Genomic DNA, 27,938 nt, shown 5'->3' with positions numbered 1-27,938 from the left:
AACTTTATACATATATTAATTCCATATAACTATATATATTTTAACTTCAAATTTGTAACATATGTTGGGTTGTGCATGTATGTTGTAATATTGTGGAACCGTCAGGTCGGTTCAGAAAGAACATGCTTTTAGTGCATTGCACTGCTTTTTAATTGTTTTTCTATGTAAACAAACTTTGTGGACTTTTGACATCTACATCTCGTGCATCAGCATTGTGTTTTTAAAACCCTGTTTCCCGTTAAAAGAAGTTCAACTTTAAAAACACATCTCAAGATGCTGCGTTCCTCTTCAAGAATGTGTTCTGTGTGAAATGTTCAACGCCCATCAGAATGTATCGCTAACAGGTTGTGTTAAATAGACATGTTTCTTTTCTTTGTAAACAGAAATCTGTGTTTCTCATTTTTGTTTGTTTGTGCTTCTGTACTTTTATGTGGGCCTCTTTATGTCCTTCCAGATGTCTATTAGCTGCTGTGGGGATCCCAGGATTGTCGTAATGACCTTGAAAAAATCCTCTCGTATATATTGTCCCAGATAGGCTCTAAACTGTGAAGGGTTTGGGGGGGATGAGGGTGCAACGCCCAACTGTTTCAGACAAGCACCCACATATGCGTCTTCTATGTTAAAGGCCTTTACGACCTTGGAAGCCTCAACTATTTTTTCTGGCAGGTCGTTGGAGAAAACATATCCCATTCCCAGCAGGTACGTGGGGTATTTCGGTTCGGGGTACAGTTCCTCTGACACGTACCATTTTGAGTTTTGGTTTCTGACGACAGGCCGGTTCCACATCACCATTCCAGTGATGTAGTTCTGTCTGGGTGTGTCGGGTGACAATAGGAGGGTCATCAAGTTTTCCAGGTTTAAGAACATGTCAGAATCAACCTTCATACTGAAAGTCGCTTGAGGGCAACGAGTGGCCAGCCAGTCCATGATCACCATCGTCTTTATGGTCAGGTTGAAGTACGAGTCCACAAAGTTGCTCTGCAGTAAGTCTCTGTGTTGTCGGCTCTCTTCCTCCAGCTGCTGTTGAGCTTTTTCAGAGTCGGATCCTCCAGTCAAACCCACTATGAACAGAGTAATCACTGCTTTTCCCTGGACTGTGCTCTCATTCCCCCACGTGCTCCGGATGGCGTTACGAGCTGCTAACTGATTGGGCGCCACAGGGACCATCAAGACCAGGAACGGACTCTGCTCACATTTATCAGGTTCATCCAGGATGAAATTATAGTTGCTTGGATGAGCTATGTGATAATAAATTGCTGTACCTCTGTTTTGGATTTGTTGACCTGGTAAAGGTACTAATGTATCTTTTTGATTATGATCGGCCCAAATGCCATCAGTTACCTTATAATGAGTCTGATTCATGATTTTAGTAAACCATGTTTGTGGGAAAAGTGTGTCCAAAGAGAAATCACAGGCGAAAGCAATGGCAGACACTAAGAATGTCAAGAAAAGCAGCAGAATAAATGTACTTTTAATTGTTTGTGGACTTCTATCCTGAGCCAAACTGCAGAGAAAAAAAGAGAAACATATTCATTCACTGTGAGATTCATTTTGACCTAAGTTTTATTGTTTTTTTTTTATTTATTTTTTTATTAAATTATAATGCACCACAAATATAACTGTTGCAAACCTTCAACGTCTACATGACAGGTTGTCAAATGATATGAACAACCAGTTAGTAATGATAGTTTCATGAATTTTTTATAACACAGAACTTAATTTTGACACGGATGTAAAGATAGCTTACAGTAAGTCTGATTCAGTGAATTTATTAATTGAAGGATTCATGATTCAAATCGTATAGCATTTCCGAACCATGGGCTGGAGGACGGAGGGGGCGAGGAAACGTGAAGGTGAGTACAAACCAAACTATTATTAATGAGAACTTCTGTAGATGTATAACAGAAATAAAGTCAGTCCGGTTAATAATAAGTGAAGCTGATAATACTGTTTGTGGAGTTGTTCAATCAGATCTTGAGAGATTTAATGTCTTCTTTTTTCTTCAGTTGATTTCTTAATGATTTCTTCTTTGATTTTTTAATGAAAGATCAAAAGGATAGGACGAAAGATATGCAGATTTATTTTAATAGTCGCCTTTGCTCATATTTACCAAGATTGCCAATATTAGAGGAGAGAACTGCATTCATGCTTGCAGGCGATTTGCTTTTATGTGTTTAATTTCCTGGTAAAGCCAACTTTTGACATTACACCTGCGGTAGAAATTCTGTAGAAACTTCTTGCGCCTTATGAATAACTTGGGATAAGGTCTCTAGTGCTCCTCTAACCTGCTGGGCAGCACTAACCAGACAGACTCCTGACAATGCCTTCCAATATGCTATAATCACGGCCAGGTGGATCTCTTCCAAAAGAGTACATAGAATCAGTGTATATCTATACAGAAAACTGTCTAAGCGCTCTTGTTATAATCAGACAGCCTCTAGATTTGGTTCTTTTGGATCTTAGATTCTTTTGGTTATATTCAAACATTGTCAAACATTGGCCAAGTGTTGGGGACATTTAATTTTCAAAAGCATACAAATGTTAATTCAAATGTTAATTCTGCAACAAAATGGAACGTTAGTTATGTTTCATTAAAAATGAAAATTTCCTTCACACACCCTATTTGTTTTTGTCATAGATACACCTTTTTTATGATACAGGTTTTTGATTTCTGAATTAAAATTCATGATTTTAAGCTAATGTTTAAATTTAAAATTCATTCATTTTAATTTGACTGCCAGGCATATCACCTTTCATTTGTGTTTCCCTTTTCTATCTCAAATCGAAAGACACAGAACAAAACAAGAGGAAATGTTTTTGTGCATCTATAAGCACCTTCTTCTAATCAATTCAGATATTCAGCGTTTAGTTCAGCTGCATTCAGATGATTTAATCTGATTTTGACCAGTTGAATCTCAAAGCCCATTAACTACTTTATTATAAGTTACTCTAGTTCAGAGATCTTCAACCCCGCTCCTGAGGACCCACTACTGTCCTGTAGTGTAGAGTTTAGCTCCAACTCTAATCAGACACACCTGAACCTGGTTGGAAATAAACTGACAGTGGAACCCCAGGAGCAGGGTTAAAGACCTCTGCTCTAGTTCATAATAAGGCATTGTATGTTAACAACACAAATAACACAATATCTAATATCACAAAATATCTAATAATAAAATAAATAATAAAAGGATGGGTGAGCTTACCTGTGACAAAAGTTTTTAACAGCCATTCCGGTGTGTTCGACCTTTGACAAAAATATTCCTTCCTGAATAGTCTCTCAGACTTAACAACCTGTTAACAGGGGCGGGGTTAGGAAGCTTTTTTTTTTTCCCCTCTCTCTTTTTTTTGCACCTATGATGTACAAGTGAACAAACCCACAGCTGAAACTTGTCCTCCTTAAATACTCACATCACAGACAGATAGGTAGATAGACAGAGATAGTTAGAAGCTACACATCTATACAGTAGAACCCATGGGAACATCCTCTCTAAGGTATTGTTCTTATTATGGCGTTAGGTTTGTTGCCATGAGTAACATGATAGTTACACACTTGCCAGGAGCCATGATATTGTCAGAGTGAATTTAATTCTATCAGGAAGTTAGGTGAAAAGCTGCTTTAAATCTTAAAGGCAAATATATGCACTGGGTGGAATAACATTTCCTTCAACAACGACACCCCGACATCTCCAGGGAAACTGTGTATTTCTAATTGGTTTGTTTACACTGATGATCGGAACATTCATGGCCAGTTTTAGTGTACTGTAGTTTTTGTTTATTGTTCTCATAGGCTCAACTGTCCTGCAAATGGATGAGCAGTAACCCATAATAACGTTGTGAAACCAGTATTTCTGGTATTATCTCTTTTTTTTTTTGATGGACATATAATGTATTAATCGCAATACAATTTTTTTTCACAGTTGCTGTTGCAGCAGTGCGGACTAACAGTTGTCTCACATAAATACGGATGAAAAAAGTAAAATTACTTAACTGTTCTTTTTTTAAGTTTTTGCACTCTGATTTTTCAAACATGGAATTAAGTAAAATGCACTTAAGCTAAATCCAGTTGATAAAGTGAATAAGTACAGACTTTTTAATTTAACAATAATTAATGCAAGCTTTTATTCAATATTGTGTTTGAGAAATTCTTCATTCCCAATAGGTATTTTTAACTGGAACGCCCCCGGGATGCGGAGATGCGACTGGAAGAATTAGGGGGAAGTGCAACAGACTTCAGAATTCAAATTGGTCATGTTAACATCCTCTATTTGTGGACATATTTCTTAGCTTTGTTGTGTGTTTGTATTCCAATAGAGCAAGCACAACAAAGATTTCAATGGGCGCATCCATTTTAGATACATTCAACTCGGGTGTGACATTATTCCAAATTACAACAATCCATCACTGAGATAATTAGAATGTAGCATGTTTCTATAAGTTTGCGTTTATGCAAAATACTGTCCACACAGACAAAAAAAAATTAAGTTCATCCTACTGTTCACCACAATGGTGCAAAACTGCAACGTAACAGAAACTCTATAAATCCTGAAATAACACAAGATGGAACACTAACACATCTCCCTCTATATTAATCTTGTGTAAAAACACACAAAATGATGTTTTATTAACAAAGTTTTGGGAGTGTTCAAATTACCTATCCAACCAACACGAGAGGAGGACTATATATATATATATATATATATATATATATATATATATATATATATATATATTATATAAAATGACATATCTTAAAATATGTCACTGTCATTGTTTTGTCTCAAAATGCAAATGTCATTTGAACTAAAGCCTAATCCTGGCTTAATCCAAGCCCTGTCTGTGAAACCAGGCCCTGGAGTTCATTTAATTTTTTTCTATTAAAGGTGCCGTAGAACGTCTTTTTAAAAGATGTAATATAAGTCTAAGGTGTCCCCTGAATGTGTCTGTGAAGTTTCAGCTGAAAATAGCCAATAGATTTTTTTTTTTTTTTTTTTTTTTTTTTAATTGCCTATTTTGGGGCATCATTAAACATGCGCCGATTCAGGCTGTTGCCCCTTAAAATTCTCGTGCTCCCCACCCCCGGAGCTCATGCTTGCCTTAAACAGCATAAACAAAGTTCACACAGCTAATATAACCCTCAAAATGGATCTTTACAAAGTGTTCGTCATGCAGCATGTCTAATCGCGTAAGTATGGTATTTATTTGGATGTTTACATTTGATTCTGAATGAGTTTGATTGTGCTCCATGGTTAAAGCTAACATTACACACTGTTGGAGAGATGAAGTTGTTTATGAATTATACAGACTGCAAGTGTTTAAAAAATGAAAATAACAACAGTCTTGTCTCTGTGAATACAGCAATAAACAATGGTAACTTTAACCACATTTAACAGTACATTAGCAACATGCTAACGAAACATTTAGAAAGACAATTTACAAATATCACTAAAAATATCATGTTATCATGGATCATGTCAGTTATTATTGCTCCATCTGCCATTTTTCGCTATTATCTTGCTTACCTAGTCTGATGATTCAGCTGTGCACAGATCCAGACGTTAATACTGGCTGCCCTTGTGTAATGCCTTGAACATGGGCTGGCATATGCAAATATTGGGGTCATACATATTAATGATCCTGACTGTTACGTAACAGTCGGTGTTATGTTGAGATTCGCCTGTACTTCAGAGGTCTTTTAAACAAATGAGATTTACACAAGGAGGAGGAAACAATGGTGTTTGAGACTCACTGTATGTCATTTCCATGTACTGAACTTTTGTTATTTAACTATGCCAAGGTAAATTCAATTTTTAATTCTAGGGCACCTTTAAGTAGAATGATCTTTCATAAATTCAAGTGGAAAAACTAATTTCACTATGCGGGTTTAAAGGAGTTTAAAAGGAGATGTTTTGATGAATAGTAGGTTAAATGGTTTTATATTCATCAAAACATTCCTTTAGTGTTCCACAGAAGAAAGAAAGTCATACTGCATTGAAACAACATGAGGGTTATGAAATGTCACTTTCATTTTTGGTGAAGTATCACTTTAAAACATGCTTTATATATTTATAATAGGCTGGTATTAGATAGGTATCAATGTTTTGTTTATATGTAAACGCACCTAATGCCAACTGTAATTTGCTCCAGTAATGCAGCAGATAATGCAAATGTCAAAAACAGGACCAAAAGTCATGATAGACAAGCTGCTGCAGTCACAATACTGTTAAATAAAGGTATTGAATTTACTGACCAAATATTTCCTTGCAAGAAGGAAATGGAAGCAAGATAATGGGAACAGGAATATCTTGATGGGTTTCATTCCTGAAAACAGTGTGGACTGTTTTATAAATGGCCCACATTAATGCTCAGCACAATAATGACACAAATGCACAGTAGACAATATGTTTTATTTACAGACTAAACTGATTCTGATTTTATTCTATTTTATTTGGGTATATTTCATTTATAATGTCCCTTGCATAAATTCACCTCACAGGTGAAGCAAATATCATTGATCATCTCCTAACAAGGCCACATATTAGAGCCTGTACACACAGAGATGTGTTATATGTAAAAAATACAGAGTGGATAAATCTGAAAATGACAACCTTGCGTTTTCATATGTACAGACAATCTTTATATTTTGTGAAACAATGATGCCATCACCCCATGTCTCGAGCCTAGTCAGACACTGCTGCGTCACAGAACAGCAACAACAATGGCGGACTAAATGCTTTTTTTTTTGTGCTGCTGAAGCTACAGAGCCTATAAGCTTTACTAAAAATAAAGCTTTATTATTAAGTTTGTATACAGCACGCAAGGTTTATGCGCATGCTCCAAGTCTTATTCTCTGTTTTTAGTGTATCTCTGTAGCAGAATACAGCACCACATACTGGTCTGGCATGTATGTACATCGTTTTGAGTCAGTTTCAGTGGTTTCGTGTGTACAGATATTTCTACCAGAAAGACTCGGGAGGCAAGATAATGTAACAATAATATTTATTAACAATCAGCAAGCAAAATATTGTAAGATAAATTTCTTTGGCGTAGGCCCCGTATGTAGCTCACATCCTAAAGTGTTGCGGACTCTGCATTTCCTGCCTGAAGATGAAGGCAGGGGTGTAGCCAACCCCCTGGGAGGTATGGACAGGGACCATCCTAGTGTTGGTGGGGAGGATGGAGGTGATTGTTGGCGTCAGCATCTGCGGACTCAGACGTGTGTCAGCGATCTTTTATACTCCAAGTGTAAGATAATGATTGGGTAGATCTAAACTAATAGGTGATGTAACATTGAGTCTTCCTGGAAGAACTTACGCTAGAGATTTCATTTCTTGAGATGACGCCATGTTTACGGAATTTTATTTAGAATGAGGAAAAAAAAGATTGGATAGGGAAAGCTCTGGCTTCATGTGGACGTGGCAGATTAGATTTTCAGGAAACAGTTAGTTATAATCAACGGGTTATAAGAATACAGGATAAAGATCTGAGTGACTTTGACAATGGCCAAATTGTTATGGCAAGGCGACTGGGTCAGAGTTTCTCTGAAACAGCAAGGCTTGTGTGTTGCTCCTGGTCAGCCGTGGTGAGAATTTACCAACAATTACATTCAGTTTAGTTTGTCTTAGTTTCACTTTCATCGATTATTAGTTTGTTTATCTTCAGTCACATGTTCCCTTTGTTCTAGTTTCTCGCCACTCATCAGTTACTATGGACACTCATGACATCTACACACCTGTTCATCATTTAGTTCGTCACCACTGTGTATTTAAGTTTCTCCTTTTGTTCAGTTCAGGGTCTGGTTTGTGGATCACATGCTGTTACGTTGCTTTCCTGTATTGTATTACCTCAGTTTGTTTTATTAAAGAACCTTTTGTTTGTGGAAACCTGTTTGAACCCTGTTTTATCATCTTCATCTGAACCAGATCATAACAGGAAGAAGGTCGCCTGGTCCAATGATTTCCGTTTTCTTTTACATCATGTTGGCGGTTGTGTACGTTTGCGCCTTTTATCTAACTTCATTTTACTCCTAAGCGAAAAAGAACTTCCCTATGATTTTATAGAAGCCTTTACAAAGTTCATTAGAAGAACTGTGCTGTGTTTTTTTTTTTTTTTTTTCTTTTAACAGCTGGCTCAATTGTTTGAGGAGTCATGCTACATGCTAAATGCTTCAAAATGTTCATTCGTTTGAGAATCATATTACACTGGTTCAGTGTTTGTTTGGAATAATGTTGGGAACATGGGCTGGCATATGCAAATATTGGACCGACTGTTACGTAACAGTCGGTGTTATGTTGAGATTCGCCTGTTCTTCGGAGGTCTTTTAAACAAATGAGATTTATATAAGAAGGAGGAAACAATTGAGTTTGAGACTCACTGTATGTCTTTTCCATGTACTGAACTCTTGTTATTTAACTATGCCGAGGTAAATTCAATTTTTAAATCTAGGGCACCTTTAAACAGAAGAATTATTGTTGTCACGGCTGTCCTTAAATAGTGATGAAGCATTAGATACCGGGTAGGTTAGGGTGGGAGTTGATTATTCCTCACTGGCATCCAGTAGCCAGTCCTCGGTTCCCGTTCCCTTGGCCGCTGATGTCACGGGCTCACACCCCGGTCAGACTCGCTCGGGGGCTCCACTTCCTGGTGATGGGGAACTCTGTTCCTTTGGCCTTGGACTCTGGTTCACTTGTCACGGTGGGTGGTCCCTCAACGTCTGCAGGTAGCTGTCATGCATTCTCCATGGTTGAAGGTGGTAACTTCGGTTCTTGGTCTGGCTGTGTTCTGAATCAGGGCCGTATGCTCTCCTGCATCAAATGAGTACCGTCAGCCCCTCTGATTGGCTGTAAGCAGTGAGCAACAAAAACTGATTGGTCACAGATCTAGTTGATGAAGCGACATTTGAATTCCAATGAGATTCAACCACACAACTCACATTTTTTTGCGTGTACCTGTAGTTTGCTCTTTGTATATTGTTTATTTTGGACTTGTGTGTATGATTGTAACATGATTCTTCTCTGCCAGTGTAAACTTATTAAAAATTATTATTATTATTTAGACTTGAATCACAATTTCAGTAGCCAATTGTGCACTGCATACATTTAAGAATGTAAAAACAAATGGTCTTTTAACGCATTAGACAAACTTTTTGTTACTTTCTAAAAGAAATGTCCAAGTAATGAAGTTAATTCCTAGCATGAATAAGTAAACTTAAAAATTATACTTAAAAGAAACTTTAAATATACTACCTCTTCATTATATTAAATAATATAAAAAAAAATTGTTCAGTGCATTGTTACAATGTCAATTTTAAGTACAATAATTTTTAGTAATTTAAAATATATTTTTTTTTAAATAATTTTCAAATAAGTACACTTTAAAATATACACAAAACTTTCACATTAAGTTTATTTCTCTAAAATATATTTTTAGAAAATATACTAAATTACAATTATTTTAAAGTGTGTTAAAAGTTGTATTGCGAAAATAGTTAAAAGCATGATGCTAATATACTTTTTCAAATTTGGTACAATTTTTTGCTTGTATATTTATTGAAAAGGGAACATATTTGAAATACAATAAAGTATACTTTTTTCACCAGGGCAACTAAAATAGGATTTATTTTGCCATATGGTGCTGAGCATTCAGCATGATCCTATAGATTTCCATGTTGAAAAGGATTTTTGGAGACACTGCAGGGACATGCTGTCATTTAACACAATAAATAAATAAATAAATTTGACTTGTCCCACAATTTGTAAAAAAAAAAACAAGCAAAAAAAAAAAAAATCTTTTTAGACTAATGCACTTTCAGTGGATGAAGCAAGGCATTGCACCAGAATGAACATTTAAATACACACAGTTTCAAAAGTAGCCACAAGACTTAAGCCCCGTTCACACCGCCAGCGACTTTTTTTCGATTTATTTTATTTGGACATTTTCTACCATAGGATGGCTGAAGCAGCAGCGCGTGACACTGTTCTCATGGTAACCAGATCAACATTGTGAACAGAATACTACAAAACTGAAGTCAAAATACCAAATTATAATTAAATAGGATAAAATATCTTCTCCCTGCAAACGATAGCATTAACAATGTGAATATTTAACCAATTCAAAAAGGTAAGCAGGTATCCATATTCATTTAAGTATCAGCAGACGCAAAACGCTATAAAGGCGACAACTTTTAAAGTTAAAAAACGAAGTAAGTTATAAAAAACGGTATAAGTTATGTAAACTATATAAACACCTTCTGGGTTCTCGATTTTAGCAACCATAAACGACGCAAAACATGCGAATTTTGAGTTTTTGATAGGATTCCTGTATAGAAACATCACTCCCTGCCCTCCAGACTCATTCGCGCTGCTGCTGTGACGTCAAGTGCAAACAACCTTTTGAAATGAATGGGATCATGTCGCTTTGTCGCTGCGTGTCCCTGGCGGTGTGAACGGGGCTTTAAACATTATAAGTTACTTGTTTACAAGAGACAGATGTGAAAGACTCGGTTACCAACTATGGATATGATTTGAGTCTCTGCAAACTAGAAGGTTCATCCATCTCAAACAGAAATCTCACTGCTGAAGATGAAGATGATTAAGATCAGTTTTACATCTCAATCAACACATACATTTGTACACTGATGTAAATGCTTGAACAAAAAATGACTTTCACATTTCTGCTTTTAATCCATCCACAATGCCTCGCCCTATTGACTTTTATTGTAAGTGCATTACTGTACATTTTGAACTGTGGGAAAGACTCAAAATTGTTTTCTGTTGTAATCAACAGCAAAATGCAATTTTTTTTTTTTTCATATCCCATTCCCAGCAGGCACGTGGGGTAGTTCGGTTCAGTGTACAGCTCCTCTGACATGTACCGTTTTGATTTTTTGTTTCTGATGACAGACCGGTTCCGCATCACCACTCCAGTGATGTAGTTCTGTCTGGGTGTGTCGGGTGACAATAGGAGGGTCATCAGGTTTTCCAGGTGAATTGTAGTGAAATGCGTTTGGTCACAGTGGGTGCTGCAGTGGCTGTTTTTTGTCTTGCTGTATTTTGATTATCATTGCCAGAATGACCACAAGCCTTCATATGATAGGAGCGTATCTGATTTACAACATCATTAAACCCAGTTTCAGGGGGCGTAGGAGGCTTGACAGAGAAGTGGAAAATGTAAAAGATGGCAGAAAATGATAATGTCAGTGCACAGTAAAATCCCCAGAGTTAAATCAACTCTGCTCAGAGTACATATGGTCCCTCTCTAAATAGTGTTAAAGTAACACTGAAGCAGAGTTAAAGTTAATGAGCTAATTAAGCAATTAATAAGGCTGTGACTGAAGTTAGTTGTAGTTCTTGTGTTTCTCTTCAGTGATTCTGCTTGTTAACAGCAGGTGTTCATCACTAATGCACAATCATCACTTAATTAATTGCTTAATTATCTCATTAACTTTAACTCTGCTTTAGTGTTATTTTAACACTATTTAGAGAGGGACTCGTTTTGGACTTGTTGTTGTTCTATTTCCCACCACTAGTTATTCACCATGGTAACTGATCACCTCATCATCACATTCAGCTGTGTCTAATCACCCACCTTGTTATCCCATGTATATAAGCCCTGTGTTTCCAGTCATGTGTTGTCCGGTATCGTTCATGTATACTTTGGTGTTCCTGTATGTTCCTGATCTCTCCATTTGGATTTCCTAATAAAAGACTTGTTTTGATTATATCTCCTTGTCATGTGCTTTATACACCAGAGTATTGTAACAGAATACCAGACCAAAGACAGTTAGACATATTGCGGCGTGTTTTTGTTTGTTTGTTGTTTTCCGTGTCAGTGTTTTTCGTGTTTCACTCTTCGTTCCCGTCACGATGTACACACCCGCATTTCTGTTGCTCTGCCTTGAGCAGAAGGACCGCTCCCTCGAGGCACATTTGGACAATTTTTTATTCCTAGCACCAGCTACACATTTCCCGGACAGCAGCCTTTGCAACTTCCTGTATGACTGCCTCAACACCGCCACCAAAGCGCAGCTGTCCGGGGAAGGGCCTCGAGGGAGCTTCTCTGAATACGTGGAGTGGGTGCTGGCGTCATGTGGATTGTCAATGACCGTGGATTTCTGCGACAACGACGCCAGTCCCACTCCCACTCCAGTGCCCAGCCAGAAACCCTCTGACGGCATGGAAAGTCAGCGCGACCCCACCGAAGACAGAGAGTCCGCCTCCACCGCGATGCAGGAGCTAGTGACCAGCGGAACGACTGAGCGTAACATCGCCGTGGAGACGGAGCCCAGCGCGTCTGACCAGGTGTGTTACCATCGCCGAGGGAGACAGTGTTGAAGACGAGGGTTTGGAATGGAGCCCCGCCCACACTCCCGCCACTGAGAGTGAGTTCCAGGCATGCACCAAGGACTGTTTATTTGAGCTTGGAGAGGATTCTCTACCTCTAATTCCTGAGACTGTCTGCCCTATTTTAGACGAACTGGTCCCACCCAGCCTCCCTCTCCCACCTCCTCTCCAAACCACTGATACTGACTTTGTTTGTTCCAGTCCCTCTACCATTCAGCCTGTTCTCCAGCCCACAACCTTGCCTGCTACCCAACCCTCGCTGTCTCACATCACGCCCTCAGCTCTACACCAGCCTCCTCTCAGTGGAGTGGCTACACCTGGGGCCTGATGTCATCCAGTGTCAGGCGATGAGGATCCTGCGGCTCCGCCTCCGGCCTCAGGTCACGTCATTACACCTCGACTCATCGTCCTGACTCCTCCGCCGCTGCTCCTTCCACCCTCGTCTACAGCAGTGACCATCGAGCGTTCGGCTCCACTGGACTCCCTCGGACCCTCGACTCCGCCTGGGTCAGACATCGCCATCACATCGCCACGGACTTACGGGTCGTTCGAGTTTCTCCGACCCTCCACCCCTACGGCTCAGATTGGCTCCGCCTTCCCTCAGACTCCGCCTCGGCCCTCAGTCGTTCCAGCTCCACCTCAGCCCTCCGGTACCCTGCTGCTGCCTCGGGAGGCCATTGCTACGACTTCGTCGCGGTCTCCGAGGCCATTGGCATCACTCCGCTCCTTTGGCTCTCTGTCTTCGCTCAAGGATCCCTCTACATCGGCTGCGCTGCTTCCACGCCTACCCAAGGTTGTTTGGAGAGTTTCACCACCTCGGCTCCTCCCTCCAGCAACGCCGCCATGGATCGCTGTCCTGGCCGTGGCCTGGAGCATCACCTGGACTCCCCTGCTCAAGGCTACTCACTGGATTTCACCACCATCTACACCTCCCTGGACTCCATCTCCTGCACCACCCTGGACTCCTGCACTTCGCCTCCTCCCGGTTAGCCATCCGCCTTCTGAGCCGCCTCCTACTCCATCCTCAGCATCCCATCTTCAGCTTCCCTTCTCCACGGCGCGAGGATGTGCCTTTCCGGGAGGGGGCGATATGTTACATGTACAATCTGTTTTGGACTTGTTGTTGTTCTATTTCCCGCCACTAGTCATTCACCATGGTAACTGATCACCTCATAATCACATTCAGCTGTGTCTAATCACCCACCTTGTTATCCCATGTATATAAGCCCTGTGTTTCCAGTCATGTGTTGTCCGGTATCGTTCATGTATACTTTGGTGTGTGTTCCTGTGTCTTCCTGTGTCTTCCTGTATGTTCCTGATCTCTCCATTTGGATTTCCTAGTAAAAGACTTGTTTTGATTATATCTCCTCATTGTGTGCTTTATACACAAGGGTATTGTAACAGAGACTCTATGTACTCTGCGCAGAGTTGATTTAACTCTGGAGATTTTGCAGTGTGTAAACAGGAGAATGAGCCGTAGTGTGTCTGAGAAAGAAAAAGAAACAGAAAATGATAGACTAAATAAGCAGGGAGGGAATCATGTCATGATTATAATCATAATGTATAAACTACACACTTGTATTTCTGTTATGATCTTGAATGTTTTGTCTTGAGTTGTACTGCTGATATAATGCATTTAAATATTTTTTACATTATAACCTTTCATGGAATATTTGAGGACCTGACCGTTCCTCATTTTATCTAGACCTGCAGGCAGTTCCAAATATCTTTTTTCCATTGTATCCTGCTCATCTCAGAAATGTATCCCATTACTGAAGTAAAGTTGAGAATGTAATTTTTTTGTTGACTTTAAGATGCTAAGATCAACAGATGGTTTCTTAACCAGTTAAAAGACATCTATTGAACAATCAGCTATTGAAGGCAGAATAAACACTGAGCACAGCGAGACAAATAAGGAGTCTCATTCCATTTTCTCAATTATTTTTGTGTTGACTGCATTTGTCAGGCTCAACCATTCCATTCAAGCTCAAATTATTGTGAGAAACAAGTTCTTACAATATTTAATATTTCAATATTATTAAATGTAACAACAAAAAAAATTTTGTTCCAAAACAGCTTGGAGTAATTATTTAATAGAATTAAGTTAAATGAGCTGTATTGACCACTCAACATTACAACCATTGGTTTCCTCTCCATGATCAACCAAATCAGAAACGGCCCCCACAGAAGTGACTGAATAACTTGACAAAAATAATACAATGTCAACCAACAAATTATCCTCTCCCTCCACAAACTGGGCATGAACCTTCAAATAATTCACCGCTGTACTACTAAACCAGACCATCCATGCGCCCGTCATACCCTCACTAGTATCCAACTTTGTTCTACTCACACCCAGATGGCGGAAAGAATGAGATCAGCAGAACTGCACCTAATCTTCAATGACAAACTCAAGATGCCAGACGTGATAATGATGTAAAGGTTTTTTTTCAGTACAGCTAACAGCTCAAAACAAGCTAGATTGAACTAGTCAATCATTATAACCCATTAATATGTTGATATTGTAATGTGTTTTGATTTAGAATATGGGCTACTTTGAGAACTGCCTTTTCACACATTGTCGTACTCTCGAACCAGAAACTCACATGTAGCGCCAGAAAGATTGCGCCAGAAAGATTGCGTGAGAAAGATTGTGAAATAGGGTTTCAGGTGAATTTTTTATGAAGGGAGAACCGAAACATGCAAATCCAAAAATTGTCTTTCTAATGACACCCTGATGAGGACTAAGAAGGAGGCGGAAGAAGAACAGCATATTGAAGTAGAAAACAAACAAAATAAGTCCTCAAACAAGGTTCAACTGTTCAAAGGAACTAGATACATTTCTAGCCTACTATTACAATATGTTAATACATCAATTAACGGGAACAGGGCAGAACCAGGATCCTGACAACAGGACATCGTCTGTCATATCAGTTTGCTTTAAGATGATGTGTGTAGTTAGCACAAACAAGAGTTCTTAATCAGTACTAAATCTTATTCATAGACAAAACATCCATATAACTGCATTACAGGCCTGTCAATTTTCCATCTCAAAAGAAGAAAAACAAAAATATGCAACACGTTCTGGCAAAATGGTGCAAATTTTTTAAAAAAAAAATTATTTTCACATTCTCCATTAAAAGACTCAAGAGTCAACAGAATTGATTTTGAGAAAAATGGAGAAAGTTTTCTGAAGATTCCAAAGCAAAATCACCTAGCAACGTTGCATCTTTCTTATTAATAATCACAATATAGCTATTTTTTATTTTATAGTTATTTTCTCTTTGTTATCTTGTAAATTAAGAACAAAGATGCAAATAAACAGTATGCAGTCCAAGCTATCAGAATTTTGTCATGAGAACGTTCTCTACATATACAGCGTTGGATCTGGGAACATAATAAATGTTCAGTTTTCTTGACATTAGAGGAACGTTTTTTTTTTTAAAGGTACACTGTAAGCTATTTACTTTTTAAAAAAGTATGGTAACAATATTACACATTATATTTTTGAGTAGTTTTTAAGGTTTGATTCTTTAATGGAATCTACCTGAATAAATCATGTAAAATATATTAAATTATTTGTTTTTTTAATTGAATATTTTTAGTGAAATGTGTTTTTTATTTTAAGTTGACTCTCAAAAGTGTTTGACTTACAGTGAATGGAAATAACCTGTTTATTATACTTGTTAATATACACAATATTTGTAATTATCACCTTAATTTTTTAATGAAAATTACAAGACCGATGATTCCTTTTTTAGTGTATGATGTTCCTTAAATGTTCTGTGACGGCCGAACAATAGTGGCAATGTGGATGTATCATCTCTCTCTCTCTCTCTCTCTCTCTCTCACACACACACACACACACACACACACACACACACACACACACACACACACACATATATATATACACATCTACACGAAGGACATGTGTTCATTCTTTTAAGGTTAATCTTCACTCTTTTGTCATTCACATTCATTTTGGTGTCAGTATAATAATCGCTTCTAATAACCACAAGAAACAAAAAATATTCATTGATTCTTTATTGTTCGGTTTGCATGTTTACATTCACAACATCTTTGATCTTTATATACATTGTTACTGATTTGGAGCGCACACAAATTAGTTAGGCTATGTTGTATCTGTTACTTACATTTGTTTCTTTCTTTTTTTATTAATGCTCAGTAACATAAGAACATTGTCAAGGAATTGCATACAAATACATATAAAAAAACAAGGGTTATACAAAAAACAATAAATAATACACACCTTATAAACTATACACACCTTCACAAAGAAAACGAAATTAAATGCTGCACAAAACAAACTCATGTTCTGAAGGGAAGCGTTTACATTTCTGTCCTGTTACTAACGACATTACAGCTGTGATGTCTCCCTCTGGTGGCTCAATCTGGTAATGCTCTAAAAGTGACAACAGGTGATTGAGAGCAGCAGAGCGGCGTGCGGACACCATGAACAGCGAAATGGCGTTTCATTATGAATTTATCCAGAGGAAGGACAAAACTAAAGGTAAATTGGCTAAATTGTCATGAAAACCCAATTACAACACCTATGTTTAACAACTGAGAAAAATAAATGATGTACTCATTGGAGAACTTAGTTCATTTGAACAGTTTCAGGCAGCATTTCACTAAGTAAATTTCTAGTCTGCTACTTACAATATGTTTTCAACATTAAAGCGGTTTTATATTATATTAGTCTCATTGACTGCTACTTGTTATCAACGTACATAACCATTGTATTATCGCGGTCTAGTGGTTCAATCTGATGCTTCAATGAGTGACAGCAGTAGATTCTGGCCAGCAGGGCGGCGCTCTGACACAACACAACGACGGTTTGACCCTCTATGGTACGGTGTTGCCTTCAGGCAACATGGTCTATTTTAATTTGTTTTTAATAAAATAAGGCACCAATTGATTGATCAAGCATATCTCAGGACAGAATAACTCAAATACTAATCAATAAAAGTGCAAAAAAGACCAAAACATGACCAACAGGGGTCCATTTTGTGTCCTGTTTCAGCACATGTCACATGACTCCATATTTTCTCCACTGAAAAGTGCTTTTTTCACTTTTTTGTAACCATTTTATCATCCACAAAAAATATGTCACCTTCACTGACAAGTAAAGAAGTATTTTTAAGAACTTTACATTATATATCATCAAATGTTTTAGAGAAAATATCAAAAAACTGTATGTTGCCTCAAGCAGGGACGGACTGGGACTAAAAAACGGCCCTGGACTTTGACTAGGCCCAGCCCAAAGCAATTGGCGCGCGGAAACTCGACAACCCCAGCTAACAAAAAAAGGTCCACAGAACGTCCCCTGAATGGCCTCTGCGAACGTCCCCCGAACGTCCATGTGTAGGGTCCTCTGGCTGTCCCGGGGACGTCCGCAAAGACGTCCTCCGGACGTTCACGGGGACGTTCACAGGACGTTCAGCGGCCATTCGGGACGTTTAGGGGACTTTCGATTAAGTCCTCTTATTGTTTTTTTATTTTACTTCTAGGTTAACAAAAGAACACAAACAAGTTGTAAGGAGAAAAATACATTTATTTATTTATAATAAATGAGCAGTTTCATAATTGTTGTGCTCTTTCCGTGTGTGTGTTATGCAGTTGTGCACGCGCGTCTCTCGTTGTCAGCTGTGGTAGTCCGATGGCAGTTTTTTCGATGGCTTCTAACCTAAAACGACAAAATGAACACATTCAATAATGTTTCAGGTATCGTTTGTCTATTAAGAAACATTTGTTACTGACAATTTGGATTCGTGAGACCAAGATTAGCGTACATTTGAAAATAGGCCGTAACGGTCAGCCGCGACGGACAACAACTTCAGCAAGCGTTTGTAAATGTAATCTTGTCATATAATTTAAACTTTACAAGATAAACAGTGGTTATGGTAGCTAATGTCTGCTAAACTAAAATTTAAAATACCTTTTCGACCGACGAAAGAGAAAACTCAAGGCCTCATCTGAGAAAATCACCGGCAGGACCGTTAACTGTCGACGCAGCCGAGCGTTGCCATGGATACATGCGCGTAACCTAAAGAATGACGTCACTCGATCGTCACTTGCTTGTATCTCACAGTGTGGCTATATTACACTTTTTGCCACATGCTATACCTTTCTTATGTGTAAAAATTAAAGTAATTTTTTTAAATAACTTTTCTTTAATAAAACCATGTTTGACAGGTATTTATGGGTATAGGAATTGTCTTACCTGTGTTATTTTCCAATTTCTTTGCCAGCAAAGTGCTTTTCCATTCTTCATCTTTTCTTTGGCTGCATTCATCAGTTGAAGTCAATAACATTATTTTAGAGCTCCAGTTCAGGGTGATTGGGACACTTTTTACCATTGAGATGACTTGGATAAAATGTCCCATTCTTATATTATCCCACATCTTATATTCAGTAGCCTGCTGTTGGGGGCATCATGATTTTGATGTTTAAAATGATAACTGCTGAAAGCACACATGATCTGATGACATCTTTAATTAGTTAGTAGTAGGTTGAAGTTACTGCTTCATTTTACAATGAATGGGTCATTCTACAGAAAAGTCAACTTTTCTGTCCCTTTACAGAAATATTACACTTGAAAACACTTTTTTTTTATATTGAAAAAAAATTTTTTTTATATTTTAATATGAAACAATATTTGAACAATTAAACCTTCTTGCGCATCAATGTGGCAGTATTTGTTTTTTAATTATAAAAATTCCAAACACCACAGAAGTGCTCGTCCCCACAGTCATGTGGGAAAGTGCTTTATTTTGAGCTCAGCAACAGGGTTTAAATACAATAATGTATGCATAACTGTCAAATATATTATGTAAATGACATAAAAAAACAAAAACAAATGCTGAATAAATATTATAAAATATATATAAAAAAACCCTGGTGTTGTGTCACTGGTGTTACCTTTAACAAAAATCTCTTATTTTGAAATAAAAATCACACTGTTGACATCAATTGACTACCTTCTTCCTATTTCCTGAAGATCCACGAAGAAAGACACATGGAAAGACCACTATCTCTTTTCAGTTATCAGAAATTTTAATTAGAAAATCATAATTTCATATGAAGCTTTTAGTTGAAGTCACTGGTGTGACCTACTTTATTATTAGGGAATTTTAAAAAACTAGAATACAAATGGATTAAACTACTTAATTTAGTGAATATACCATGATTGACAACATTTTTCATGAAAAATGTCACTGGTGTTACTGTCACTGGTGTTGTTTATAGAAAAAAAAACTTTATTCAAAGCTATTTATTTAGTTATTTTGCATAAAATAGCACTAAATAATGTGATTCTAACTTTTTTTCCTATTGTTAATCCTCCTTTGGTCAGATATGGCTAAATTGAGGGTATTTGGCTAAACTGAGAAGCTGAGAAACAGCGACATTACGGACAGCGTATTTTACAGACATTTTTAAAATGTTGTTTATGATCTTTTACTGACTGCTTTCACTAAGTGTCAATGAAAAGTCTTTGATTCTATAAAAAATGCAAAAAATTTAGTCTCCTCTCCTTGATTATAGTTGAAGAATAAGTAGGCTATCTTTGGTCGTATCTGTCACTGGTGATTCATTGTGTCACTGTTGTTACTGTTTTTTGTCTGTCTCATTAAATAAAATGTGTCATATGTGACATGATAATACTTTTACATTCATTGAATTCTGCTAAACTCAAGAATTAAGATGTAAAGGATTGCATTACTTGTTTATGACTGTTTTTCAAATATTTCCATTGTTATAGCAAATACATGCATAATTAAATTAGCATAATTCAATCACTTTTAACTAACCTGATTGAAAAAAAAAACACATAATCTCCTTATTTTTTTCATTATCTTTTTTTCTGTAACTCTGACTGCATGTGCTGAAAAAAATTTGAGAAATATCATTTCATAAAAATGTTTAAAATGCCAGAGAAGTATGGTAACACCAGTGACAAAAAAAATGGTACATGCTGTCTTTAAATGCACAAAATGATAATAATAATAATAATAATAATAAATCATAAAGCTGTCATTTGTATTCATAAAGTCAATGTGTAATATAATAATGTGGTCTAAGTTTAAACGTTAGAAAAAGAAATACATTTTAAGACATTTTGTCATACCAAAAGTGGACTTTTCTGTAGAATGACCAGAATTCAACTACTATTTTTACTAAAACCATAATATCAACCTGCACAACAAAACAATCATGGTTTCTGTAAATCCATTATCATGTTTAAAGGGATTTTTAAGGAACACAACCTCCTTTAAATCCAGTAGGTTTAGTTTCATTTGCCCTTTGTCTGAGTTTCAAGGTGTAAGGTCTGTTGATAAAAGGCAACGCTGTTTTTTTTTTTTACAAGTGTTGTTATGGAAATACCAGATGAGGGACGTCAGTAGGACTTTCGCAAACTGGCAAGGACTTGAATGTCCTCCGAACGTCCGTCAGCGAACGTTACAAAGCGGACCAAACGCGGACGTCCCCCGAACGTCCGGCGAACGTCCGCCAGCGAACGTTAAAAAGCGGACCAAACGCGGACGTCCCCCGAACGTCCGCCAGCGGACGTTAAAAAGCGGACCAAACGCGGACGTCCTCCGAACGTCCGCCAGCGAACGTTACAAAGCGGACCAAACGCGGACCTTAACGGACGTTCACAACGTCCGGGGGACGTCCCTTGTTTGCTGGGACAACAACAATAACGCCTGGCATGAGTGTCACAAGACTTTAATTGTGACTCATGATACTATACCATCCAAATTATAGCAATAGCACTGATGTTGACAAGAAGTTGTGTTAAAAGCATATGTGACCTGATCCATCAAAATGAGTCACAGTGACGCAAATTTCAAAATTGAGATTTTGGTATCAATGGAAATATGAGACAATAAGCTTTGAAATGATATCCTAGTCAAAGGTTTTAAAGATATACCCATTTGAATTATGGTCGTCTGCCCTCTTTTTCTAATTGAAAACCTGAGAAAATCTTTTAAAGTTTTTTGCCCGTTTTTTTTTTTTTTTTTGATATCTTTCAAAATCCATTGCATTCAAAGGGATAAACTATTTATTTTACAGCTTAATTTAACCAAAGACATTTATATATATATATATAAATGCTATTAAACCAGGCTGGGGGTGAATTGTTATGACCACAGGCGATGCACGTGTGCATGCGCCGAACGCGTCTTTCAGCGCTCATGGCCAAAGGAGTTTCTTTAAAAGGCTCGCGGGAAATGAAGTATCCCGGGCCTTAACCGCTCTAAATTGTAATGGACTGGAGCTCACATCGGGAGAAATGGGAACACGGGGGCACCGCGATGCGACCGCAAAGGGCACTTTCACTTTCACGATCAAAGTGCATCATGCCTCCAACATACCAATTAAACGCGCAGTTCTCCTCTCGTGCGTCCTCCTCACTGGACTTTAGTTATGGCGGCATTTTAATGCCATTAATGATCGAGCGCACAACTGATGCTTGCGCGCGCAGTAAATCACTTCCACGAGAGGATAACAGATCTGCACGCGAGGAAACGGGAGCCCGCGAGCTCATTTTAAACCCGCGCGCGCGCATGACATCTCTTCTGCGCGCAGATGAAGCCCTCGCGTGCTCGGACAAGACTCGCAGCACGCGCGTCATCATTCCCTACACTCGCGCTCAATCTTCTATTTTGCTCGCGCGAACACTTTTGATTTTTGTCAGTCGTGGGGCGGGACTTTACTTATTTCAGTGTAACCTCAAATGTCATTGGTCAATTCAGTTTTTCGGAAGTCTGTTGTGATTGGACGCCTGTTGTAAAACGATTAGACATGGCTTGGACCAGATGAAAAAATACTATAGTAATTTATAGTAAATACTATAGTGTTTTTGAACCATACTAAAGTAAAGTACTTTAATTTGCTGTGGTAATTCTGTAGTTGTTGAGGGTAATATAAACAAATTTAATTTACCCAAATACTGTAGTTTTCTACAACTATAGGGTATATTACCACAATATACACTAGGGTTTACTGTAGTAAAAACTAAAGTAGGATACAGTATTTATTACAGTTTATCAGTTCATCATAGTTAATACACTGTATACTGAAGCATTCATTAACAAAGTGTTGTAAATTATATAATGTATACAGTATACTACACTTTACTATAGTATGGTCCAAAACACTATAGTATTTACTATTATTATGCAAGTGAGTTAAACTTTATTTATTGACTGATTGATTGCGTTATTATTATATGTCCTTATTAGATACTATATTAACTTGATTTATTATTTTTATGGAGCTGTAGCTGCTGGGGTAAAATGAGAACACATAGTAGTTCACCGCTACATTATCATTATACTTCCACTAAACAGTATCTGTTTACCCATAATAGTATAAAAAAACAACAACAAAAAAACTAAATATGTCTTAGATATAAAGATTTCTAAATTGGGTTTCGGGGGTATGATCATTCATACTGTGTACTGTATCTTAACTTTAGCTGCAACCTTTCAACAGAGTGAAATGCTGAAACCATTTTATACTGTATTTAATGGAAAATATATTAACCTGATAATATATTAAACTGACAAAGAATGATAACAAAAAGCTTACACAACAACTCTTGCTGATATGAACAAGTGATTTCTCTTTCATCCAAAGCCACATGAAGCAATTCTGGATTTAGAATCATAGTTACAACTATTTAATGGACACTTTTGACATTTCTGTAGTTCTCAGAACTGATATAATTTTGGCTGGGTAAACAGATACTGTTTAGTGGAAGTATAGTGGTAATGTAGCAGTGAACTACAGCAAATATAATGTGTTCTCTTATTTCCCCAGCAGCTACACCTCCATAAAAATAATAATAAATCAAGTTAATGTATCTAGTAAGGCCATATTATAATAATAATGCAATCAATCAGTTATTAAATAAAGTTTAACTCACTTGCATCTGGTCCATTGATGAAGCCATGAATCGTTTTACAACAGGCGTCCAATCAAAACAGACTTCTGGAAAAACTGAATTGACCAATGACATTTGAGGTTACACTGAAATAAGTAAAGTCCCGCCCCACGACTGACAAAAATCAAAAGTGTTCGCGCGAGCAAAATAGAAGATTGAGCGCGAGTGTGGGGAATGATGACGCGCGTGCTGCGAGTCTTGTCCGAGCACGCGAGGGCTTGATCTGCGCGCAGAAGAGATGTCATGCGCGCGCGCGGGTTTAAAATGAGCTCGCGGGCTCCCGTTTCCTCGCGTGCAGATCTGTTATCCTCTCGCGGAAGTGATTTACTGCGCGCGCAAGCATCAATTGTGCGCTCGGTCATTAATGGCATTAAAATGCCGCCATATTTAGTTTCACTTTCAGATACCTCTTTTATAGATGCCATCAATGCTTTTACCTTTCTAGATGTAATTACCGAAATCAAAACTATAGCAAAGGGCTATTTGAAGCTGTTAAGGCTGGAACACACCAAGCAGACGGTCGGCCGTCGGGCAGTTTTTCTTCGTCGACCGACTAAATTTTCTCAGTGTGTTCCGCACCGTCGGCTGAAGTTGGTCCTCGTCGGCCTTTTTTCGGCCGATTTGAAATGTTGAATCGCCGTTGGAGCTCGTCGGGCCGTCGGGCCATCTGATGATTCTGATTGGCTGCTCAGCTACTGCCGCCTGCTGTTTCGGAAAGGCATTTCATCTCACGCAGGCGCAGAACTGACGTGCTGCTTGGCCGTCGGCTGTTAGCGTCGGTTTGGTGTGGCAGGGCAACTTTGGACACAGACGCTGCCGACGTGAGCAAACCCCGCAGTCTGCTTTCGTCTCCGCTAGTTCGTCGGCGTTGGCTTGGTGTGTTCTGGCCTTTAGTGCTAGCTTGGATTGCAGTGAACTAGGTGTGTCGGTCAGAACACTACAGAGTGAAGAATCAATTTGAACTGGTTTATTATCACTGGTATGCAGATATCATCATCAGAAGGGAAAGTCATGCCTTTACATGCACATTAATAAATAGACGTTTAAATAGAAAGGGCTGCGGCAGACTTAGCAACGAGGCTTCCTTTGCGGCATCCAGGACATGTATCTCTTTAGCTTAGTTTGAGCCTTGGGACAGCCACAGATAAGTATGCAAGGACTAATATGAATGATAAGACTTGTGAGCAGGTTGAGCACATCCAGTGGAGGAGAACCTGAGGTAAATTCAGTAAGAGTCCTGTGTTATCTTGCGTGGGGTTGCTCATAAATGAGTTGGATACATATCAGCTGATGTAGACTTAGATGGTACGGTAAGGACGTGTGTTTGTGTGGTTTATCTGCAAAACACACAGCAGCACTCAACTGTCAGCAACATCATTACATTATCCTCATTCACATACAACTATAGGCTGCTCCCCTCATACAATAATGCAATAATGCATAAACATGTGATATAACAGCGTACTGACTTGCATTGTCACTTTATATAATTCAAATAACACCTTGCAACACGTTTACTATCATTATTTATCTATATGCCTTACTGCAACATTATAAACATTATAATTGTGAACATCGGAGACAACTTAAGCCGAGTTCAGACTGCACGATTTTAGCCCCGATTTTGGCTCGCCGACAGGTTTTGAGAAATCGCTGACAAATGCCCGAAATCACAGGCAAATCGGTGCTCGTTCACGTGAGTGACAATCACGCAGTGTGAATGAGCAAAGACGCGATCTGAGAGAATCGCCGACCAGTCGCCGACACCCGTGAGATATTTGGCATGCTAAATATCTGGACCTGTCGGCGATTCAAAATCCTGCAGTGTGAAAAGTGTTCTGACTGGAAACTACATCGGTGATGACCGACAGCCAATGAGAGAGTAAGATGCAGAGCAGCGGGGAGTTCGGGGAGGAGTTATAGACCACAACATCAGCAAGCATGGCTTTGTACACATTAACATTACAATTATATCAAACAGAACCAAAGCACAAACATTTGCTTGACCATCCAACAGCAGCACATTGAAAAGTTATTTATTTACCTCCAACTCTCATTGCAGAACACACAATCCACAGTCTCCTCAACCATTTCCTCCTCCATGTTCTTCTTTTCTTTTTCTTGTTTTCGCTGCAAATCAGCGCACAAGCAATTCGTATTGCAAGCTTCTTGCGGGCTACCATTTTTAATAATAATAATAATAACTCCGGTCTTGCACGCGTGATATCGCGTTGTTTCCTTGTCACATCTCGCGTGTTTTTGGTTGTGAAACGTAGTTTGCGTGACAGACAGAGTTGTCGGCGATTCTTCCTATCATGCAGTGTGAAACCTTCTGTCGCCGATCCATCGTGCAGTTTGAACACAGCAGCGACTGAATGCTGGCTAAGATAGTCATGCAGTGTGAAAAGAACAGTGACCCGACTGCTTTGAAAATCGTGCAGTCTGAACTCGGCTTTAAATGATTTAGAACTAGCACTGATGAGTTAACATCGTCTTGTAACATTATACTGCGTCTAGCATTAACTGCGTCATCACTGATGATGAGCATAGATCAGTAAACACAACAGAATTAACAGTTCCCACTGAGCAAATTACGTCCAGAAGACGTCTTTTTCAGGTCTTGTCTCAGGTTGAAAAGACGTCCACTGAGGGGCCAGAATGAAAGTTTTTATGACGTCTTTTTTGGACGTCTTCTGGACATCCGATATAGACGAACACGCACAATCACCAAAGGAGAAAAATCACAATTTTTAAGCCACCATCGTGGAGATGAGTGTTTGCTTACAGTTGGGCTCTTGACCCTTGCCTTATTAATATTAGAGTTTGTTTAGGCAGTTAACTGAGTCATAACAGCCAGACAAGTAAAGAGAAATGATCAGGTGTTGGTTATGTTTCATATAATCATTATTAGACCTGAATCACTGAACTCATTTAGAGCCCAATCTCTGAGTTAGATTTACATTATTGATTATAGCATCACTGTGATTCTACAGCAGAAGATCAGCTTTATCAATGTAATCTGAAGGATTTCACAAACAGTTGTTCTGAGCAAAAAAAAAAAAAAAATTATCTTAGGCACACACAGACATCAAGAATCAGCCTGTGAATCTCAACAACGGTGACAAGCAACATATTCTGATCAACAGATCAACTCTGAACATTAGAAAACAAGCTACTAAAAAGTCACATAAACAGAACAAAATAAAATATGAGAATAAAGGAAATTACTAAAAAAATTAAGCTCATAATTTATTCATGCAGCAGTGCATGATGGGAGCCATGGATGAATTTTGATTGGTTGCTCCCAGAATGCACTGCAACATGCTTTTTGATGGTCACCACTGTTGAGATTCACAGGATGATTCTTGATGTCTGTGTGTGCCTAAATTAGAAGCTTTTTTTTTTTGTTCAACACACCTTTTCTGAAATCATGTGAATCGCATTGATAAAGCTGATCTTCCGCCATAGAATCACAGTGCTGCTGTAATCAATAATGTAAATCTAACTCAGAGATTGGGCTCTAGATGAGTTCAGTGATTCAGGTCAAACAATGATTATGTGAAAACATAACCAACACCTGATCATTTCTTTTTGCTTGTCTGGCTGTTATGACTCAGTTAACAACCCAAATAAATTCTAATATTAATAAGGCAAGGGTCAAGAGCCCAACTAAAACAAACACTCATCTCCACGATGGTGGCTTAAAAATTGTGATTTTTCTCCTTTGGTGATTGTGCGTGTTCGTCTATATCGGATGTTCAGAAGACGTCCAAAAAAGACGTCATAAAAACTTTCATTCTGGCCCCTCAGTGGACGTCTTTTCAACCTGAGACAAGACCTGAAAAAGACGTCTTCTGGATGTAATTTGCTCAGTGGGTACTCACTCCCATAGGACGCACACAAACACAAAACACATCCAATCCAATGCTGACAACAACTTTGATGCGCCTCCTCAGAACTGATGAATGGAGCAAACCCGATCGTCAGCAGCAGCTAATGCGATCTGTCATTCGCTCCGTTGGTGAGTGAACAGTGTTCTCTTCCGTCTATTCGCGCTATATATTTTCATAATAAGAGTCCCCACTAGGGCAGCACATCCATACTCTGACATTCTTACTCTTTATGAAGTAGTCTTTTGCACAAAAACAGTCCATAAACTATAAATTCTCACGAAAACTTCAGTCTGAAGGACTGTCTGAAGCGCTAGTCTGACAGGAGGATGGCTGGACCAATCGCGTGCCTGTCAGTCGAAACGGGGCTTCCCATTGATAGTAATCAGCGTTTATGTCAGCGTGTTTACATTTCTAAGCTTTTTGATTGGTTCTATACAACGTGTAACACCATATTTGGAGAGCAGAGATAATGACGTTTCCGGGGATACCCCGAAATGCTCATAAGTGATCGCCAGAGCGGGTCACATATTATTCTAGGTTAACTTGAATACTCATATAGAAATGGAGGTCTCAACACACTGCAGTCCCTCTGGCTGAACCCGCGGCCACGTTGTGCATATTGTTTGTTTGTTTCTATGCTTCTATCTAACCTTAACGTCTTTGCTGTTGGTTTCTTCCTACTCTTCCACTTCTTCTCCCTACTTGGCGGCCACGGCCCATAGACAGTAA

The 27,938-nt window shown here is 38.5% G+C and overlaps 1 protein-coding gene and 1 long non-coding RNA gene across 2 annotated transcripts; both read right to left on the bottom strand.

Annotated features, from left to right (window-relative positions):
* Nucleotides 1–132: 132 nt before the first annotated feature.
* LOC125263753 (beta-1,3-galactosyltransferase 2-like) lies at nt 133–3,467 on the bottom strand. The gene is made up of 2 exons (XM_048182928.1): nt 3,204–3,467; nt 133–1,504 (listed from the first exon to the last, which is right to left on the bottom strand). Exons 1-2 carry the CDS (start codon nt 3,227–3,229, stop codon nt 427–429), a joined length of 1,104 nt encoding a protein of 367 aa, XP_048038885.1. The 5' UTR covers nt 3,230–3,467; the 3' UTR covers nt 133–426.
* Nucleotides 3,468–17,898: 14,431 nt separating this feature from the next.
* On the bottom strand, nt 17,899–18,782 carry LOC125263752. Its single transcript, XR_007183888.1, has 2 exons — nt 18,301–18,782; nt 17,899–18,048 (listed from the first exon to the last, which is right to left on the bottom strand). It is a non-coding gene; the product is annotated as an uncharacterized LOC125263752 (long non-coding RNA).
* Nucleotides 18,783–27,938: the final 9,156 nt, after the last annotated feature.

The sequence above is a fragment of the Megalobrama amblycephala genome, linkage group LG2 (genome assembly GCF_018812025.1).
Source record: "Megalobrama amblycephala isolate DHTTF-2021 linkage group LG2, ASM1881202v1, whole genome shotgun sequence".
In the NCBI taxonomy this organism is placed as follows: Eukaryota; Metazoa; Chordata; class Actinopteri; order Cypriniformes; family Xenocyprididae; genus Megalobrama; species Megalobrama amblycephala.
This window is presented reverse-complemented; position numbering and strand designations above follow the sequence as displayed.